The 21,596-nt window shown below is 39.0% G+C and overlaps 1 protein-coding gene across 1 annotated transcript in view; it reads left to right on the forward strand.

Moving 5' to 3' along the window:
* Positions 1–21,596, forward strand: part of Tbc1d32 (TBC1 domain family member 32) — a 200,223-nt gene that overhangs the window by 85,979 nt on the left and 92,648 nt on the right. The window contains exons 20-22 of the mRNA XM_052163596.1: positions 2,448–2,566; positions 10,650–10,766; positions 16,088–16,176. Coding sequence (XP_052019556.1) covers positions 2,448–2,566; positions 10,650–10,766; positions 16,088–16,176 — 325 coding nt within the window. The remainder of the gene's footprint in view (positions 1–2,447; positions 2,567–10,649; positions 10,767–16,087; positions 16,177–21,596) is intronic.

Here is a 21,596-nt window from a genome sequence, read left to right on the forward strand (position 1 = left end):
TCTCCATGAAATTCCAGTTGTACCTAATAATCTATGCTGGAACATTCAATTATTGAAGAATCTCTTTTCACTTTATAAACCTGAAGAACGTCTTTCTGTCTCAATATAATTATGCCTGGAAGAATAGCCCAATGTTTCATCTGGTTGATTTGCATGTGCATACAAAGGCACAGTCATCATAGTTGTCACATGTCTGTACCAGTTTCTTACTCCTGTCATTCCTCTTCTCCCTAGAAAGCATTTCCCTCATTCTGTAGCTTTCTCGTGCTCTTTGCAGTCTCTTATTCATATATATATTTTCCAATATCAATTTGAGATGTGGAAAAGAAGCCACAATGATTTTACTATGCCAAATGTTTAGTTTACCAAGCACTGGCTGATACATGCTTAGTGATAGAGAAGTGGAATTCCCAGTTGGAGGTTCCCAGTTGGAGGTGGTGAATCTTCATGTATGTATCAGTGATTACCATTGGTTCTCCACTTAAGCCAAATGTGTGCAAAATTTTATATTTCTGCCCAACAAATTTGGGCTCTCTGTATATGTTCCTTGACAAAATCAAAACACATTTTTCTTCTGCTTAGAATAAAATTTATGTAGCACTGTAGACAAGAATATAATAAAAGAACCATTTGAAAGTTCTATTTGATCCCAGAGCTGCTTCTCCTTAAGTAGTTAAGTTTTTGACCCTCATACTTTCAGTGTTTTTTTTCCAATGGTTAAATGCAATTCTACATAGGTTACAGGATGACTACCGATTCCTAAGCACTAACATTACAGGTACTGGACTGACCACTTTACGTGAGTTGTCCCATTTGCACGCCATGGAAACTCCGGAATTTTAATTTTCAAATACGAAAATGCCTTGATCTCTAAAGAAGATGAGGGATTTTTTCCTCTGTTGATGGTAAGACTTTTAAATTAGACCCCAGTATTCTCAGTTTTAGAGCCTGCATTGTGCCCCCAACCAAGCCCGCTCAGTCAGTCAACAGGTTCTCCAGCATAGGAGCAAGGATTGAAAAGAAAGAGACAATTATACAGTACTGCAGTATGACCTCTGTCAATTCTGAGACTCAAGGCAGGTTTATTTTTCCCAATCTGCTTTTATACCATTTTAATTACATGCAAGTAATAAGGGCAATAAACACAAATAATCAAGGAATAAGCAAGGCAATAAGCGAAGTCCTGGTGATCACTCCCATAATTGGGTCTTCAAACGGCTTGTCGGGATGACCAAAAATCTGAGCCTACTTCCTTGTCCAAGCCCAAAATCAGATTTTTTTTTGCCTGAAATCTACTTTTGTTTTACCCTAAAATTAAGATTCCTGCCTAAACTTACTTCTGTGTCATGGCCTAATGTCAGATTCCTGCCTGAAGCCCATTTCCTTGTCCTTGGCCAATGTCCGATTCCTGCCAAGCCGCCCCCAAAGCTCCCTACTACTGTCCCCCAATACTTACTTCTCTTATTTAGTTATAGCCATATAACAATATATACTCCCATCATTTCTTGGTTGCTTATAATTCTTTGTGTAGAGTTGAGTGCTCATGGGCTTTCCGCTGTTTGCTTTAATAACTTATTGTTATTGTCCCTGGTCAGCTCACATATAGGCAGTTGTATTGATAAAACTCTGTGGATATAACTTCTGACATTACCAGTAGACACAATCTCACAGCAAATACCCTGAGCTCAGGTTCTTCTGTCTTTTCACCCCATCTTCTGCTATGTACCCTGAGCCCTGTGTGTGGGATTTGTGTTGTAGCTGTATCCACTGGGATGGGACTCCACCACTCTGCATTTGATTGGTTGTGGCTTCTATAACAGTCTCCATTTGTTGGAAAGGGAATTAATTCCCTTGATGAGGGGTGAGGTCTATAGTTTTCTGTGGGTATAAAGACAAATATTTAGAATGTAATTAGGAGTGAAGACATACTGACTTTATGATTAGATATTAGGTTTTTATAGGTAGTGTATGATTTGAAGAATTTAATAATCAGCTTTAATATTCATTTTCATTTAGTGAAATAGTATTTCACTCAAGAGAACTTAAAAGTTAGAGTCAAGCAAAGTTCAGAATTGTTTCAAACATATGGAATTATAAGTGAATATTTTGTTAAGTAAACATATTCCTTGGATGCCTGCCCTACTTTTTAATGCCTCCTTTCTCTTCCTCCAACTCCTGAAAAGTTTTCCAGGGAAAAACTTTTTCATGATTTATTTAACATTGCAAGGAAATAGGGTATTCTCAACATTAAGTAACAATAGCAAGTACCATTTTTTCTCAAGGGTAGAGATTACACTATTATTTCTATAATAATCAACTATTTTTCCTCTGTGAGAAAATCTTTTCATAAGCATAATCTTATCTTTATTCCTTAAACCAAACCTGATTATATTATTTCATAGTATAAATGATGCTATCAGTATGACATCAGTAATACTTCTTCCTAGGCTTCATTAGTACACTTATAACTGAGTTATGGTCCAACCTCGAATGTGGAAGAGATGATGTAAGACTAACTCATCCCAGAGCTACCCCAGTGGACCCAATTGACCGAAGCTGTCAGAAGGTAAGAAGCTGTGTGACGTCATATGCACAGGCTTGAAGGGTGTGAGCAGAAATGATTCCATAAGCCTTACCTTTGTCACATACAAGCAGCAAACTTAATCTTAAGTGGACCCTTTCCCATTTAATACCTCAAGTTATTTTTCATTAAAAAGTAAAGTTAGTGAACTATAAAATACCAAGATTCTTTGTATAAATAGACTGGAAGGACACTTTCCCTTCGTGTTATTTTTATTATATTTTTTCTTTCTTAATAAAGGGTTATAACATGCCAGGTATGTTATGAAACACAGCATGTCCCTAAAGCAAACACAAAGCAGCATCACAGATACGCAGGAAGCTTTTTGACCCCTGGGTTTGAATCTGATGAATGTGTGGGGATGGAGCAGAGGTGAGCAGCAGAGGGAAGATGCTGCTGGTGAGGGGAGGGCAGGGCAGGGGAAGGGAGGGGAGGGCAGCAGTGTTCTAACTGCTCGCACATTCCGCCGTTAAAATTCAATACCTTTTCCTGGATGGAACACCTAATTTCTTTTGGTTAAAGTGATGATTCCCTTCAGCAGAAGCCAGAACAATTTTTGGTAGAAAGATGCCATAAAAAAATTTAAAGTACTCCCCATCATTTCAGACGTTCCTTTACCCTGGGATGTTAGGCTGGTTCACTCTTGTACAATACATGAACGTTAGAAAATAATTAAAAAATGAAGTGATTAAACAAATGTTTGAGGGAACAAAACCAGGCAGTAAGTGCAGGACAGTGACTTGCAGGATGCTCCTGAGTCGCAGTCTATTTAATAGGCAGTGTTTGTTTGTTTGTTTGTTTGTTTGCTTAAGACAGGACAGCTGGCTGGCTTTGAGTTCTCTATGTAGACCATGGCGGCCTTGAACTCTTTGAGATACCTGTGCTTCGGCCTCCCAAGTGTTTCTGCACCAATCCCGGCTGCAGAGTTTAAATTTAGGAAAAGTACCCATTGATCTTCTAAAGATGGCACCTCACAGTCTAGAAAGCTTAGCAGAACAGAATGCCAAGGTTAGGGTCATTTGGCAGCTGAAAATGGAGCTGGGAGTCTGGTGTGGGCAAAAGCACAAGGTAGGTTTTACAAAGAGATGTGGTAGCCTCCAAACTACAGTGTACCTGTGAACTGTCGTAATCCTGCTGCTCACCAGCAGTGTAGCCATCTCTAAAATCCATCTCATGTCTACCCGTGCTGGGCTTGCTGAGAATGTGACTTCTGAGGCTGAGGAGAAATGTCCATTGGTAAAGTGGTTGCTCTGTAAGCACAAGGACCTGGGCCTGATCCTCAGAATCTACATTAAAAACAACAGTGGGTTGTCTCAGTGGGTTAAGGTATTTGTTCCCAAGCCTGACCATCTGAGTTTGACCCCCTCAGGACCCACATGGTAATGGAGAAAACAGATTCTTGCAAGTTGTTCTCTGACCTTACAAACCATCATTCTGTGGGATTCCCCCTTCCTAACTTCAAATAAATAAATAAGTGAAAAGATAAAATTTGGAAGATTAAAATACCCCCCCACCCCCCACCCCACCACCAGATAAAAAGAAAGGAAGCAAAATAAAATTCTCCAAACCAGGCACAGTGATTCGAGCCCTGCGGGGGAGGGGGGGAGGGGGATGCTTGAAAACAGGCAGGTACTTGGCACTTATTGGACAGCCAGACAAGCTGACATGTGGAGTCACAGGACATTTAAAAGGTGAACAGTAAATGAGACAAGCAAAGATTAAAGAGAAAGCTTACAGACTGGGAGAAGTCTTTGCAAGCTTTGTGCTTAACAGAGGTTAATATTCATAATGTATAAAAAGTTCTAGAACCTAAAACCCCAGAGCCTCCTCATCCAGTCAGGAACAGGCCAACAAACTGAATAGATAGTTGTTAAAAGAGACAAAAATATGCTAATAAATACATAAAAAACATGTTCAACATCTTGAGTCATCAGGAAAATAGAAAGCAAGACTCCATCTCACTGCGGTCATAATGAAGTCAAAGGAAGCAAACATTGTCACAAGGGTTCAGGGCAAGAGCAAGCTCTGTGCATCTTGCGAGGTGTGAGTGACAGTTGTCAGTGACAGTCGATAGTACGAGTGTGAGTTACTATTGGGATTTCTAAGAAAACGAAACCTAGAGCTATGATACAGTTACTCTGTGCTGCTGCCTGCACATTCATGTTTATCTTGGCATAATTCACAGTGGCCAATTTAGGCATCAGCATAAGAGTCTATCAGTCAAGGAATACAACAGATGTCTATGCGACAATGCAGTCTCTTCCCTCCATAAAGAAAGAGGAAATTAGTTACCTGCAGGGAAATGGATGGGAGATCAGCTAGGCTCAGAACAAATTCTCTAACACTCATTCCACATTCTCTAACACTCAGAACCTAGATTAGCTAATGGCAGGGAAACCTCCTGACAGCGTGCATGCCCTTCACATATGTCCAAGAATGGTTGGTCTCCAGTTGGAAGTTTAGATTTTCCAGAGAGGAAGAGAGGATTGCAGATAGGTAAGACTATAGAGGTAGAGTATGTGGCCACATGAACATGAAAGTTGGACACATTATTATTTGACTCCACACAGTTACAGAGTCCTTCATATATGATATGAATCACCACAGTGGTATAAGTTGTAGATCTATATGAAATGTTTTTCATGCAAGTTTAATGTTATTAAAATTTTATTCATGTTATTTAACTTTGCAATGGGAATATTGGTATAAACAGGATTAATTTTTCTTGTGAAAAACTATATACTTTCCTAGTTTACATATGAAAACATCCAACAATTGACAATTCATAGTATTAAACAGATCTGGCACCCACCTTGAGATCTCAGTTGTTCCATGGGGTTCTTCTCACTTTTGGTTCTATTTTTTTTTTAAATTATAATCAGTATGTGATTACAGCCTCAACATATAATGAAGTACATTAAAACATGTATTTGAATTCCAGTCCCTTTCTTGTAACTCCCAGGTCTCTCTCTTTGGCTGCGTCATTAAATATGGTAGGCAGCCATCCCAATGCTGTAATTTAAATATACAATAAATAAAAAATAAAATAAAATAAAGCTCATTCCTCACAAGGCTCAATGACTATTACAGAAGAGGGGACAGAAAGATCCAAAGAACCCCAGAGATCAAGAAGGACCTGAGAGAAAGCATCTCGTAGGCCTGACAGTATCAGTGCACCACTTGAATTTGGGTGGCTGTGGTTGCCTGTACAATATTAAGCCAGTGAACATTCAAGCATGGAGGAGGGAGAGGCTTGTAACCCCCACCTTGTGTGGAGCTCTTGACAGTTGATGGCTTCTGCAGAGGGAGTGTCAGTGTTCTTAACGGTGGCCTTTGCCCCTGTAGTCATGATCCTGTGGATGGTGCCACACCCCCAAATAGTTGGGCAGCATGAAATGGACTCAGTAAATTTAAACAAAGCAAAACATGAACATGGGAGGAAGAGGGGAAGTTCAGAGGGTGGGAGGGTCAGCTGTCCCTCAGAATGATGTCCATCATGTAGTCCTACTGACAGCTGGAAAAGGTAACACGCACAGATGCTGGGAGGAGACTGCCTGGCAGAAAGGAAGTGCTCACATGCTGATTACCATCAAGTCCTCAGCACAGTCTTCTTCACGCCTTGCTGCCCAAACTCTACCTGCCATCTTTGCTGACCTTTTCTCTCCATAGACTTACATGTTCCCAAGGTTCCCTTTTAAAAAATATTTTATTAATTAATTAAATAATTAATTAAGCAATTAATTATTTAATTAATTTTATTAATTGGTTGGGAATTTCATACATGTGCACAGCGTGTTGATCACACCCACCTCTTCTCTTTCCCCAGATTGTCTCTCACCCCCACCCTCCCCAAACTTCGTGTCGTCCTTTTTTTTTTTCCCCCATAACCCATTGGGCCCAGCTCATGCTGCCTGTGTGTGCACAGGTGGCAGGGCGTGAATGGAGAACTAGTTACCTACCAGGTACCACACCCTGAAGAAAACTTCGTTCTGCCCTCTTCAACCTCTCCAAGTCCAGGCTGGACTGTTGACTGACGTGAGGTCAATGCAGGTCCCATGCAGGCAGCTGTTGCTGATAATTCAGAAGTGTCCCCATCCTGTCATATCCATAGCTGCTTGTTTGGATGCAGTCCTCGGGAACGTTCAAGTTCTCTGCCCCCACTTCTGCTTTGTGCCCTAAGTCTTGAGGGAAGAGGGTGGAGTGTCAATATCTAATGTGTGGTTGAGCACTTCATAAAAAATTATTCCCTGCATGTTGACCTATTGTGAGTTTCTATATTAACCACTGTTCACTGGAAGCAGAAGCTTCTCGGATGTGCGCGGAGACTTGCACTGTCAGGGGATGCAGAGATGGCTCAGGGGTTAAGAGCACCTCCTGCTCTTCCCGAGGACTTGCATTTGGTCTTAGCATCCTCATTGGTGCCTCATAACTAACTGTAATTTCCTGTTGCAAGTAATCTGATGCCTTCTCTGAGCACACCAGGCATACATGTAAGTAGGAAAATAAATAAAATAAGTAAATCTTAAAGACAAATTTAAATATTGAGAAATAAAATGCATCTCTTTTAGGGGACTGAAAATTGATCCCTAGAAACTATGTCAGGTAGCTTACAACTCCTTTTAACTCTGGCTTCAGGGGATCAAGTCCCCTCTTCTCCCTTCTGTGGGCACACGAGCATACATGATATGCACTAACACAGACACAGACACATATGGGTAAATTTTTAAAATACCTTAAAACAGAGAGAGAAAAATCCAAGAGTAAATATTTAGAAGGCAGTTCCATAGTATGTCCACTTAGCAAAATATTAGTGATAGGTTTTTCTTTAAGATCTGTTATTTCTCAGCCACAGATTTCTGCCCAGGATTACAGTATTAGGCAGAGTTTTCTCCTGTGGAGTAGATCTTAAATCCATTCAGGAAACAAGCAGTTATTCCTATCTTTTTGTTGCTGCTGGGAAGTGACCCCAGGGTACTGTGCACATGAAGAATGTTCGCCACTGTGAACCAGCATGTCCACACTTCATACCACATTCTGGGGTCACTTGCTGAGTTTTTCTTTATATAAGGAAAAACTTCCTGATATAATAGAACTATTCATGCCGCTCTTGAAACTTTGAAATCAAAATTAGTTTCATGCCTCCTAATATTCTTGACTACACACGCAAATTACTGTTCTTCAGAGAACTCTTTCTAAAGTATAAGGATAATTTATACTTTCCTGAAAACACTGCTCCCTTTTTCCCAGAGGATGGGTCGTACTAACAGAGAATTTCTATGTGTTTGAGGCCACCTCTCTGTAAACCACACTCCCACATCCCTTTACAAAGTAATGCTCCTCATCTCCTCTGAGCTCTCTGCAGAGCACAGTACCACCCCAGGCTACTTACAGTCCTGAAAGTCCTGAATGGAATGACTTCCCCCTCACCCTGTGCCTGCCTGTCCTCAGGGCAGCGACTATTTCTTCATTTACATTTTAACTGACATCTGGCTTTACTAGGACTGGCAGTAGGCATTGGAATATTTTGAGTGAGTAGTCATTGTGAACCTTAAAGTTTTAGTCCATAAGAAGTTTGTACTTAAGTAATTTTAAGTTTAGATGCTGATATTAATGCTATGAGGCTTTCAATTGGCTTAATTAGCATTAATACAGAAAACCTTGTTATTCCCAAACACAGATGAGCATATAGATGTTTGGTGCTGTTTCAATTTTAGGATTATATCTGGTACCAGAAACATATTAAATGTGCTTTTGTGGCAACTGATGATTGCATCAAAATATTTTCATTCGTATGAATGCTTAACACATACAGTTTATAATATGTTAAGTGCCTTTAAAATTGTCTAGCAAGTGAGAAACGGATTTGTTTATTCTTGTGGTAATCTACTGAAATCTTCTCAAGTCTCTTTAAAATTATCTGCAGGTTATTTGTTTTCAAATACACTCGTTTGATGGTTTTTGTCTGAAGCCCTACTTAATTCGCTGAGAGTAGTTTATCAAAAATTACCACAACTTTATGGTTATTTTATTTCTTTGAGAGGAGATTCCAGAGACCTCAGAGACCTCTATTCAGAGATGAATAGAACTGACTATGTAAACAAGAGACCCTCAGTGTGCTAATATATGATTGGTAAAGAAATCCACTTTTTCCTATTAAATTGCATGTTTATCCATTTTGTAAATTGCATTTATAATCCATTTACTGTGGTGAAGAAGAGATTTATTTATTTTATTAAAAATTGCTGGATTAGTATCATGAAATGTTTAAAGCATTTTTAGTTTTCATATTTTATCCTTGCTATATTCTCTGGATATTAAAGTGAACTTTTAAAAGTTATATTGGAATGTGTAAATTACCCTTCTGTTAACACCTGCTTGGTGAATTTGTGCAGTTGTTTCATTGGTAGCCACAAACCCTCTGGTTCCTTTGTAGGTTCTTTCATAATAATGTAGAGACATTTTTCTACCACGATTTCCCTGATAATTAATCTTTTTCCCTCTCTGCCGCACTACACTCATATAGAGTGGAAGTTTTCCTGCATAGCATAGAATTCTCTGTAAATTTTAGCTAAGCCATTGTACTTATTCTTTGGTAATTTTACTGTTATGCTAATATATATCAGGTTTAAATCCTTGATTATGTTGTTATTGTTGTTAAGAAACTTGATCTTTGTTTTAAGAGGTTGTCCTTGATGGGGGAAATGTGGACACCCTAAACTTAATGCACGTTCATTCTTTGTCCAGAGATACAATTCACTACACATCACCATATGTTATATATATTTATTATACGACCACTGTCACATGATAAATGATACTCCACCATGAATAAAAGTAAGGAAAAGGATGTGGACTCTTTTCCTACTCACAAGCAAGAACTGGACAGTGGCTAACCCTGTTGAATAGTATCTGATGGCTCTGCTTTTGTTTGCAGAGAGATCTTATCAGAGAAAGTAGAAAATCTATATTAGTTCTTGTATGAATGTGTTATTAGTCATGCCTTTTATCACAAGTTTCCTCACCTACTAGTGAGAAAAATGGAATCAAATAGTTTTTATATTTTTCTCAAATTTCGATTTTTCTTATAGTGAATAATCTGATTCACAAATTTTCAGACTACTCTAGTTTTAAAATCTCTACTTTTAAGCCCAACACAATGCTTACAAATATCTAATAAATGTGTCCAATTTTGGCAAAAAAGATGGAGTCGGGTGGAAAGAAAGTGACAAACTTTTGAGGTTAGTGCTGTTGAGGGCCAGTTCAGCAGGTTAGCAGCAGGAGAGAAGTCCCTGTAGCTAGCAGTCAGTTGAAGGAGAGCACAGGACTTCATATTGGGGACTGATGAGAATGAGGCTTTTGAGACAAAGGAGAAGAGGGTCAGGTGCCCTGAAAGTCATCTAATTTGGACCTCCTGCTGTCTAATGATGGATACCCATGGAATGCTTTAGGAGCTGAGAATGAAATTTGTGTGAGCATTATATCCACTTGTTGTTAAGTAGATGAAGTGAAATGTCATGGACAGATACACTTGGCTTACAAATGCCATGCAGAGGTGAACTTGGTCAGATTAGACCAGGATAAAGGAGCTATTTTTCATAGGAAGGCCGTTGCTTTGGAAAATTAACTATAATGTCTAGGTTATTTTGATTTTCATTGAATATATTAATAGATAATTTTATAGACTAAGCCTGAGAATATGTAGACTTTATTACCTTGCCTTAGAATATTATTCTCTTGTATTTTCTTAGATCTTATAGTTTAAAGAATGAGAAGGAGGGAACTTTTCATTTTCATCAGAATCTAACTTGATGAATCACATAGAATTATGAAATGTTTTTCTAACTCTTATATGTGCTTCTTGTATATGTTATATTAGCATTGGAAGATTTTAGGCTATTGCTATTTTTGTCATTTTTTAACCTATTATGAATAGATATCTTATACTGGTAATAGATATATTGAAATTACTAGTCCTCATAGACATTTAGTTATAGCCTTTACACAAGTTAGAGTGTCTGTGTAATATTGAAAATAACGAGTTATATCAATGTCTCTTCCCCTCCCCCAGTCTTTCCTTGCACTGGTGAACCTATTGTCCTACCCTGCAGTGTATGAACTCACAGGCAATCAGGAGCTTCCTAATAAGGCAGAGTATTCTCTTCGTGAAGTTCCAACCTGCATCATCGTAAGTCACTTTCTTTCAACTGTTCTCTTTTCTAACTGACTGCTGTTTGAGATTTTTAGGGAAAAAAAGTTAATTTGACAAAAACACAGGGTACCCAGTGCTTACTAACATCTAAATTGATTATACATCGTTGCATCATCAACTTTTGAGTTATCTTCCAGTGGAAACTTTGGCTCAAGACATGTAGTTGTTCTTTACCTATCGGAATGCAAAGCTAACCCACTGCAATCAGGAAAGCATCTTACCATACAGACAAGCTTTTTATGAATGAGTTTAAGATGATTCATTAGCTTATATGGGTGATATAAAGCCATTCTTAAACTGCTCCCTCCCTGACTAGGATAATAGTAAATTAATTATATCCAAGGAGTCTAATATCTTTTCAACCTGTTTTAATGAATTATTTATTATGTCCATGAGGACATTATATGCATACTTATTTAATTTGAAACTTAATTCATACTTAAAATTGGCCATATGGTTAGCTTGGCTTAACCATTAAAGGGGACCTATGTCATTATCTTTGAGTGCTTATAAAGTATACACAAATGAATATATAAACATATGTGCATGAACACAAATACATGAGAATTACTAATGAATTACTTAATCAGGAAATTCTATTTCTAACATTTTACCCTGTCATTTTGTCTTACATAATCCTAGTTTTAGAAATGGTTTTGTCATTTATGAATATGTTTCACCATTTGAATTCTTAAACTTGTTTTCTATTGTCATAAGGTTTTGGTAACCATTGTGAAGTAAAATGTAAAGTTGAATATGTTTTTCATTAGGCCTTTAAGAATCTAAGATCTCTTATTTCTTAAATTTTCTCAGTCCCATCTTCTTGTGCTCAATTTTATCTCATTGCTCATTGCTGTGATGAAACTTCATGACCAAAAGCAACTGGGGAGGAAAGGATTTATTTCATTCATATTTCCATATAGCAGTTCGCCATCAAAACCAATGAAGGCAGGAACTCCAACAGGGCAGGAACCAAGAGGCAAGGAGCTGATGCAAAGGCCATAGACGGGTACTGCTTACTGGCTTTCTCCCCTGCCTTCTTATAGAACCCAGGACCACCAGCCCAGGGTGGCACCAGCCACAGTCAGCTGGGCCCTCTCTATCAGTCACTAATTAAGAGAATGCCATAAAGGTTTGCCTAAAACCCAGTCTTACCAAGGCATTTTCTTAAGTGGGATTCCCTGCTCTCAGATGACTTCAGCTTCTATCAGGATGAGATAACACTGTTCAGAATAATAACCTGTCAGGGAGCCTGTCCCTAGACAAAGCCGATTCTCTTTCTTGCGGGGCCATTGGTTGCTTGTAGATCTTCATTGAGGAGCGGGGCTTTGTGAAATTTCTATCATCCTCTTTGTTACGTTGACTGGTGTTGTCACTGTTCAGGCAGCCAGGGTGCTGATGTTTCATGGGTGCAGCTTCTCTATCAAGTATAGAAGATGCTATCTTGCTGCCGACATCCTGGCTCTCTGACAATTAAATATTCCCATCCCATCCTCTGCCACTTACCCTGAGCCTTAGGTGTAAGGGTTTCATTGTATATGTATCGGTTGGGGTTGTGTACCTCGTGTTTACTCATTGTAAGCATTTTGATCTGTAATGAATCTCTGAAATCGCCACCATCTACTCAAATAGAAGTTCTTTGAATAGGAATGAGAGCTATAATTACCTGTGGGTTAAAGACAAGTATTTAGGATGCAGTTAGAAATTGTCTTAACTTAGGACACTCATAGGTTCTTGTATAAGGTGTATAATTTCTCCAGCCATATGTAGCTGGCTAGGTTTATAGTACCAGGCATGTACTCCCTCCTGTTAAGCAGGCCTTAAATCCAGTTCCACAGTTGTTGGTTACATATAGAATAAAGGTGCCACTATTACACTAGTGAGGGCATTTTGCCAGGTCAGTCATTGTTGTGGTTCATCTGCTTCACAGCTAACAAAAACTGCTGATTGCTTTTCTCCCAAAGCGTGCATGCCATGTTCTGATACTGTGTCCTCAAGGCAGAGGCTTTCAGGTCAGCTGTAGCTCAGTTTCTCCAAGTACTGTGTCCAAAGTACATTGCATCTTTAGGGTCTTAACATTAAACTTCTGGGAGTCAAACAAGGATACAACAAAAGGCTATGTTGTTTTGCAAGTCTCTTGGACTCTACAACCAAACCCAAAGAAAGACTTACAATGCCTAGCACTAGGGTTTTTGCAATACGGTCTATGGTTTGTTGGGGAAGCATTATCAACTGTGTACCATAATTCTATCAAAACTATCTATCTCTCATTCATCTATGAATCTATCAAAGTATTTATGTATCTATATATCTATGTATCTATGTATGTATCTATCTATGTATCTATGTGTATATCTATCTGTGTATCTATGTATCTGTCTATGGATTTATCTATTATATATTTATCTGTCATCTAGTTATCTATTATCATCTATCTATATCTACCCATCATCTATCTATGTATTTGTTTGTCTTTTATCATCCATCATATTTATCTGTCATTTATCCCATCTTCTATATAACTGTCTGTCTATCAGTCTATTAATCATATAAATATTTTTAGGTATTTCATGTCATGGTGCTGCTAGACTCCAGTTTTTTATATGCCTAATCATCTTTGACTGGCCCTCCCCTCTTCCTGACTGAAATCTTTATTTGTTTTTCTCTTCTCAGGATATTTGTCCTGGATAATCTAAGATGATCAGATTTTTAACTTAAATCTTTCTGCAAAGACCCTCTTTTCAGATAGGGTGACACTGAGAAGTTGTGGGGATTAGGGCACTGATGGATTTTTAGGAGTTTAATACTTAACCCACAGTATAGGGGAGTGGCCTTTTCTTCTACTTCCCCTGTAGAAAATGTCCCAAAGAAGGACCTTGACTAGTTTCATTTTTATCATAGGCTAAGCACTAGCCATCCATGTTTGGAACGTGCAGTTTTGACCTGCTTCTTACCCTGCATCTGCTCATTTCCCTGAAACAGTCAGATGGCATGAGTTTGGCCCCTGGACAGTCTGAATAGAGGGGGCCCTCAGCTGTAAGCCTCCCTACACAGAATTCCTCTTTGCTGATCTAGCTTGGATTGCAGTCTGACTGCTAGCTTACTGAACTTCTTCTCAACAAGGACAGTATCCTTTGAAACAGGATATCTGTAGACTGTTTGCCAGTTCTGGGCCTTAAACACTGGCTTGCTGCTGGATCAGTTTGATTTAAGAAGCTGATTCCTTTTCTGACACGCTGTGGTGCTTAAAAACCAAAGCTCTCCATAATGCAGGCTTCCCAAGAGCTCCACTTTGTTCCCTAGGTGGTGATACATCAGTGTAATCCTCTCTGATGAAGAACTTATTTACTATAACATTTGTTCCCTCAAATACATTATCCCTGATAGATTGCTTCAGTCTCGCTTTCCAACAGCTTGTTGTTGGTAGTACCATCTCTTCTGATCATGTTATTCATCCTAATCTACTACTTAGATTCAGAACCAGAACTTCAGATCTCCCAAGTGTCACCAGCTGTCAGGATGCTTAGCTGTGTATTTAGAGAGCTATGCAGATCTGTTTTAACTGAAGACAGAGGTGGGCAGCTGTGGAAATGATGACTTTGCAGCTGGAATATGATTGTGAGTTGTATAGTTCAGTTTATCAGTTGGAAGGATAGGAGGAAGAATGAGTCTTTTTCTTCTCTATTATTCATTCATATTTTTATTTAAATTTATTTATTGGTTATTATACATTTCTACAAAGTACCAATAAATTTGTGAATGTATAGGTATGTATGTGATAGGATGTGTGTGTGTGTGTGTGTATGTGTGTGTATGTGTGTGTGTAGAGAGAGAGAGAGAATAGTATACATCAGTGCATATATTTGAATAGGATAGTATCTCATGTAGCCCAGGGTTGTCTTTAAGTTGCAATAATTCCAAGGATGTCCTTGAACTTCTCTCTGTCGCCTGTATCTCCTGAGTCCCTGGATTGCAGGTATGAGCCACCATGACTAGTTTTGTCATATTAGAATCAAACCCAGGGCCTGGTGCATGCTAGGAGACAAACCACACACTGCACTATACCCCTAGCCCAATACATGAATTCTTTTAAATGTTTAGCCTTCTGTCTTACTAGGTTAGGGCTACCTTGTCCATTTTTGTTGAGCTTTAGTTAGGATTTATTATATTTTTAGTCACTTATTACTTCTTCCTCTCATAAACTCATCCCCTTACCTCCTATCCATGTGCTGGCACCATTTTATTTGTCATCTTTCATGAAGGCATTGATACATTTCATTTGACTTTGTCTCTTACCTAAACCTTCTTTTTCTCCACAAATACACAAAAATATGCTGTATTTAAATTCATTAATTTACTTATATATAAAGTTCTTAAGTCTGTACTCCGGATATACACAAAACAGAGCTTTATGTTTGGTTTTTAATTACTTAGTTCATTTTTCTTTATTTTTATTGAGACAGAGTCTCACACTATAGCCCAGGGTGAGCCAGAACTCACGATGTAGCCCAGTCTGCCCTCAAACTCAGGCAGTCCTTCTACCTTAACTTCTTACGTGGTAAGATTATGCCATGGGTCATGACATCAGGCAAAAAGCAGAGCTTTAAAGAAAACCTTTTAGAGGTGGCTGTATTAACAGAGGAAATTGTGTGGTAGATAATGCCATCAGTGCTTGAGGCAGCATTTTGCTTCTGATTTGAGGGATGGGCACATAATGGGAAATCTAGAGAAACTTTAAGAATACTAATGCTGGAATCTCACCTGTAGGCTTTGTGCCTTGATTGCTCATAAGTAGATCAATCTATCCGTTCTTCTGTCTATTGATCATCTACTTGTTGGTCATCTTTCTTTGTTTCCTTGATGATGACAGTAATATAAACCACTGATATCTACATCCACACAATAGAGAGGCTATTAACACAGTCTCAATAGTTTCTAGAAAAATATTTCATATCGATGTTGTTGCTTCACACTTGTAGACTTTATATTTTCTCTCATGATTAGTTTGTATTTTGGGCACTCCTATCTTTATTTTATTCTACATACAGTGTGTTTGCTAGGTTGAAAGTTAGGTGTATGTTAGACACAGTTTGGACACATTTCCAATCATAATGCTCAGGCCTCACTTAGACCTGTAAGTTCACAAATGCTAGGATGGGTCTGGGCATCCCTGATCACAACTCCTCATGGCTTCCAGCTGGTTCCAGGGTGAATCCATGGTTTGGAACCACAAATTAAAATGATTATTTATCGCTTTAATTGCTTTGAGAATCTCAGTGCTTCTCTCTTATCTTTAGGATATAATTGATAGGCTGATCGTTTTGAACTCGGAAGCTAAGATCCGGTCTTTACTGAATTATGAACAATCGCACACCTTTGGTCTAAGGTAAGCAACTCAATTTAAAGCATATTTTACAAATTTCAGAAGTTGAGCATTTGTTCTTTATATCTCTTATGTGACTATATAGTATATGTACATGTGTGGTACATGTGCGCAGGGAGGTAACTCTGAAGAAGTCGGACATCTTGCTCAGTTTCTCTCTCCATTATTGAGACAGGGTCTGTCAGTGATCCTGGGGCTCACAGGTTGAGATAGGCTGGTTGGCCATGAGCTCTGGGAAACCTGTGTCTCTGCCTACCTGCACTGTGCTTCCAGGAGGCAGTCTGTCCTCTGGGTGAGTGCTTAGGGTGAGGCCCAAGTCCTCAGTGTTTGTATAGCAAACACTTTACCTACTGAGCTGTCTCCACTGTCCAATTACCTATACCACTAGAAAGTGCAAAGATAGGTTAATTTAAAAGATCATAGCTAAAGATAGTGTATCATTCTATAGCACTATAGTAAAAGCAAATGATAATACTTGGGGTTTGTCATTGCAGCCTTTGTAAGAATTTAGGTTCTGTATGATTAGTGGCTGCTACCTTTGTTCAACATCTAGAAGCACAACATCTAGAAGCACATCGAGGACTATGTTCATTGAGATTTCTTAGGAGTCACATGAAGAGTCTTGAACCTGGTTGGTGATTAGATCCTTGTCACAATAAAGCCTTGAAATAGGTTGTTCTCGAGGTCCAGACTCTGCTCCTCAGCGTTGATCAGTAATTCTTGAGGTTTGAAACTTTCTGGTTGCATTCATATTCCTTGGCATTTTAGATGGGGAAGGGTACGTGTTTGGGCAGGATACAGAGAATTAGGAATCTTCAGTATTTTGCTCAAATGTATATGTGTAACTTGCTTTCCCATCTGAAAATGACGGCCGTGAAAAGCAGCTGATTTAAGGAGAATTTCTTTTCCTAGGTTCATGATTTTCTATTGTGTTAGCACAGTAACTTTCCCAGGCATGGAGGAGGCCAGTGATAATGTGCTTCATAAGAAATACAGTGAATGCTGCTCTAAAAGGAGGAGTCTTTGCTGGCAGTTTGTCTCACAGCTGTATATGTTAACTTCTTACTTTTTACTTGTTCATTAATAGCTGAGCTTCATTTTTTGACTTCTTGGTTAAAATATAAAAAGGCTGTAGCTATTAATGTGGTTTGTTTAGATATTGTATTATTTATCTTAAAACATGTTTTCACATTAAATTTTAACTATTAATTTGGGGCATCACATAGCAAGAAGATTGTAGATTAAAATTGATTCAATAGAATTCTTTTGTTTTGTATTTTGAATAATTGAAAATAGATTTTACTTTCTTCTAATTATACATCAAGTACATCAAATAGATACCTTTTCCATCTTGTATATTCCTTTTTGGGGGGGGGGGTGTTCGAGACAGGGTTTCTCTGTATAACCCTGGCTGTCCTGGAACTCACTCTGTAGAGGAGGCTGGCCTTGAACTCAGAAGTCCGCCTGCCTCTGCCTCCCAGAGTGCTGGGATTACAGGTGTCCGCTACCACCGCCTGGTTTCTATGTTCCTTTTAAAGCTTACATTTATTTATTTAGTATGTGTGCATATGTACTTACCCTGAGACCTGGGTGAAGGTCAGGGGCAACTTGTGAGCTGGCTCTGGGTCTTGGAACTCAGATAATCTGGCTTGGTGGCTACTGACTTCACCCCTTAAACCACATGCCCTTCGCCACCCCCTCTTCTGTCACCTTACCTTTCTTTTGTGATATTTTTAACAACTGTTCTTAAGGTAAACGATTCCTAGAAGTTTGTTAAATTACATAAAAGAATATAAAAATGAAAGCTCGCAATAAGCATTTTCTACATCCTTTCTTACAGTGTACAAATGGAATTATCTGTCTTGTAGCATCCCATTGCTGGTAGAGAGAGAACTACTTTCTAGCAGTCTGAATTCTGGACCCTCAGGATTGTTTGCCTGTATGAGCAGCTGCCATACAGCTGTAAAACGCAGGACACTCACAATATTATTACATTTATTATTATTATTGTTGTTGTTGTTGTTGTTGTTAGTTATTATTATCATTATCATTATATTACATAGAAACAATCCAAAGGGCTTAAAACAGTATCTAGCATATATAAACACTTGGTAAAAGTTCTAATAGATAGTCCTTTGTGTTTTTAAATACTTAATCAGCTCTATGTTTCAGTATGGAACAAATATTGCCAGGCCAGCAATCTCCAACACATTTGCCGCATTACCCCCTTAGTGTTCAGAGAAAAGGACTGTATGTAGAAAAGGCTGCATGTTAATTTTGGGCTTTCTGGCAGTATTTTTTTTCAATCACTGCTTTGATTTTCTTTTAAACATTAAAAGTGATTTATGTGTGTGTTTATGTGAGCACACCAGCATAAATCATACGTGTGCAGTTGCTTACAGAGGCTAATGAGGGTGTCAGGTCCCTAGTAACTGGAATTTCAAATGATTGTGAGCCCCCCTCTCGTATGTCCTCTGCAAGCATAGTTAGTGCTGTTAGCCACTGAGCCACCTCTCTAGCTCTCTCTGACATGTTCTTGTTTAAACCTTTGTATAAGAATCGTATTCATTATTTTTCTCCTTGGCTGTACCACAATACTTGACAAAAGCTGTCTATGGATGGAAATCTTTACTCAGTCTCATGGTTTCTGGGCACATTACAGTCCATTGGGAAAAGCGTCACGGCAGAGCTAGAGACAACTCTCCATATTGTATTTATAGTTAGGAAGTGGAGAAAGATGGATTCTGGTGCCCAGGGGGCTTTCTGGATCTTGTGATTCCAAGACCCCCAGCCTATGGGAAGGTGCTGCCCATATACAGAGAATCTTCTTATCTCAGCGAACCCAATCTAGGAAACCTCTCTCACAGGCATGCTCAGAGAGGCTCAGCTTTCTCAAGGTGACCATGAATATTAACCATTATCATTCTAAACTGATTTTCCTTGTATTCTGAAGTATTTTCATTGTCTCATTCAGGTGTAGTTTGAGGGAATTAGTTCTTGTCGGTCCACTGTTTAGTGTTTATTGAGGTTCATGATAGACCATGGTGTCCCATTATGCCCGAAACCTGTGCTTCTGTGCTTTGGGGTTTTCCCTGGAACTTCCTCTCTTACAGCCTCAGTGGTGTGCTTGCACTCTCTCCTCATTGTGACGTCCTTTCCAAGATGCTGCCTCATGAGTGTGTCTGGCTCCTCTTGCTTATACCAGTCCCTCTACTCTGTTCTGCCTCAAGACTCTAGAAATAGCATTAACGGTACGTTTGCAGTAGCTTGTGTCTAAACATGGCAGTGAGACTAATATGAGATTCAGTGAGACGCGGCTTATGGCTTTTCACATTTCAACAGCCTCACAGATTACTCTGAAGGCCATTTTGCCAAGATGGCCTTAGAGAGCTTTCAAGGTAATTCTCTGACACTCAAGAGCATTGCTTCTTTGATTAGTCCCTGAGCTCCTTCCCGCTGTGGTGCCATGCTGGATCATTCCTAGCAGGGTGAGAAAGTCTCCATCCATCCCCCCTACACTCAGCCAACACTAAACATTGTAAGACTCTTAACCCCCACCCCCGCCCCACCCCCCAGCTCTCCACAGCTCTTTCTCTACCTCCTGTCTTGTTCACCTCTCTCCTTTTCAGCCAACTTCACCTTGGCTTTGAGTTTGCAACCTCTCAGAGGGGTGCATCCTTCTGTTTCAAACCCTAGGTCACTTTCATGTTACTGAGTCTGATGTGTCCTTTTTTGCCTGATTCTCATCCCATTTTAACTTTCAATAGCATTTGATTTTTGTATATAAAAAAAACAATTGTCTTTGTGTCTGGGCAGCATGGCCCATGCCTGCAGTCCTAGCATTTGGGAAAGTATGAGAGGATAAACAAGAGACATTTAAGGCTATCCTTGGCTACATGGTGAGTTTGAGGCTACATTGAGTTTAGACTCTGATTCAAAAAACAAAACAAAAAAAATATAGTTTTGCTTTTCTGTAAAACTACATATGCTGTAGCTATAACTTCTACATCTTTTTCTGAGAGTAGTCTTTGAATGAAATTCTGAAGCTATTTCCTGGGTAAGCCTTCCACCCCCAATACTTTGCTTTTAGTTCTTATCACGTTTGGCCTTTTGACATGTCAATTCACACATTTCTCAGGCATCAAAAACTTAATATATCAAAAATTGAACTCTGGGATCTCCTATTCCTCCCATGAAAGCAAACAAAATGAATCTTTTGTTTCCATGTCGCTCCGTGGCTCATCCAGCTCTTGGGTGAGCTTTTGTTTGAAAGTCATCTTATTTTTTTTTCTGTTTTTCAAACAGTAATTTATCTTTATTATAAATAAATTAACCAATATGGGAAATTAAGTATAATAAATTAAGCAAAATTCCTATTAATTCCCAGTGTCATTATGAACATTGAAGAAAATTATTCTAGACATCGCTCTGTGTGTGTAGTAATATGTATGCATAGAAATTAATTCAGTTATGAAGATGGAATCAAGAGTGACACTTTCAATTCAGCTGAACTCCACAGGCAGGAAAAGACACCCTAGTGAGATGGAAGGAATTTCTGAATTTCAAATAACTTTTTTTTTTTTTACTTCAGTAAGTACTTTCCTCAGGATCCCTGTAAGGTTAAGAAATAACATTATGTAAAATCCTTTAAGAGATCTGATACTTCATTTTTGGACAGAGCTGATTGACTCTACTGTGAATAATGAGGGCATTAATGCTTCCGTAGGGCTTCCACTTCTCATGTCCCTATCTGCCTTTTCTGTTTTATGTTGTTATAACAAAATCTCTGAGGCTAATTATGAAGCGTTTTATTTGCTCTGTGGTTCTTATTGGCTGGGATGTCTGAACACCATGGTGCTGGTATCCAAGCCACAGCCTGGAGCTGTGCTGTGTGTGATACAAAGGAGAAACAGAAAGGGCACTCACCGTGCCCAGGAGGCAGAGCTCCTGTGGGAAGGCAGGAGGCTGGAGGGATGCAGAGTCAGACTCGTTCGTTTTGTTACAATTAGGGTCTTGTAATAAAACCCATCAGGGCCTTATAGGAACATAAATGGGCCAATGGGGAACTCAGCTCTGAAGGTGACATCCCATCGATGTCATCACTGTATTCTAGGCCTTATCTGTTAGATATTGTATCACTTGTCAAGCTTCTACTAAATGAATCCATGGGCAGTACATTCCAACTACACTGAGCCTCTCACCTGTATCAGTTCTCTGATTTGCATAATTCTGAGCCTGTCTTCATGAGGCAGAGGCCATTCTTTCCTCTACACTCAGAGAGTAAGCTGACCAGTGATGTGGGCTTCTCAGTATAGTGCCTTTTATATATAAATACAATTCTTGTTAATTTTTTTTTAAGACAGGGTCTTTCTATGTACTGGCCTCAAACTTATGGCAATCCACCACCTGCCTCAGTCTCCTGA

Source organism: Apodemus sylvaticus, chromosome 19, assembly GCF_947179515.1.
Source record: "Apodemus sylvaticus chromosome 19, mApoSyl1.1, whole genome shotgun sequence".
NCBI classification, from domain to species: Eukaryota; Metazoa; Chordata; class Mammalia; order Rodentia; family Muridae; genus Apodemus; species Apodemus sylvaticus.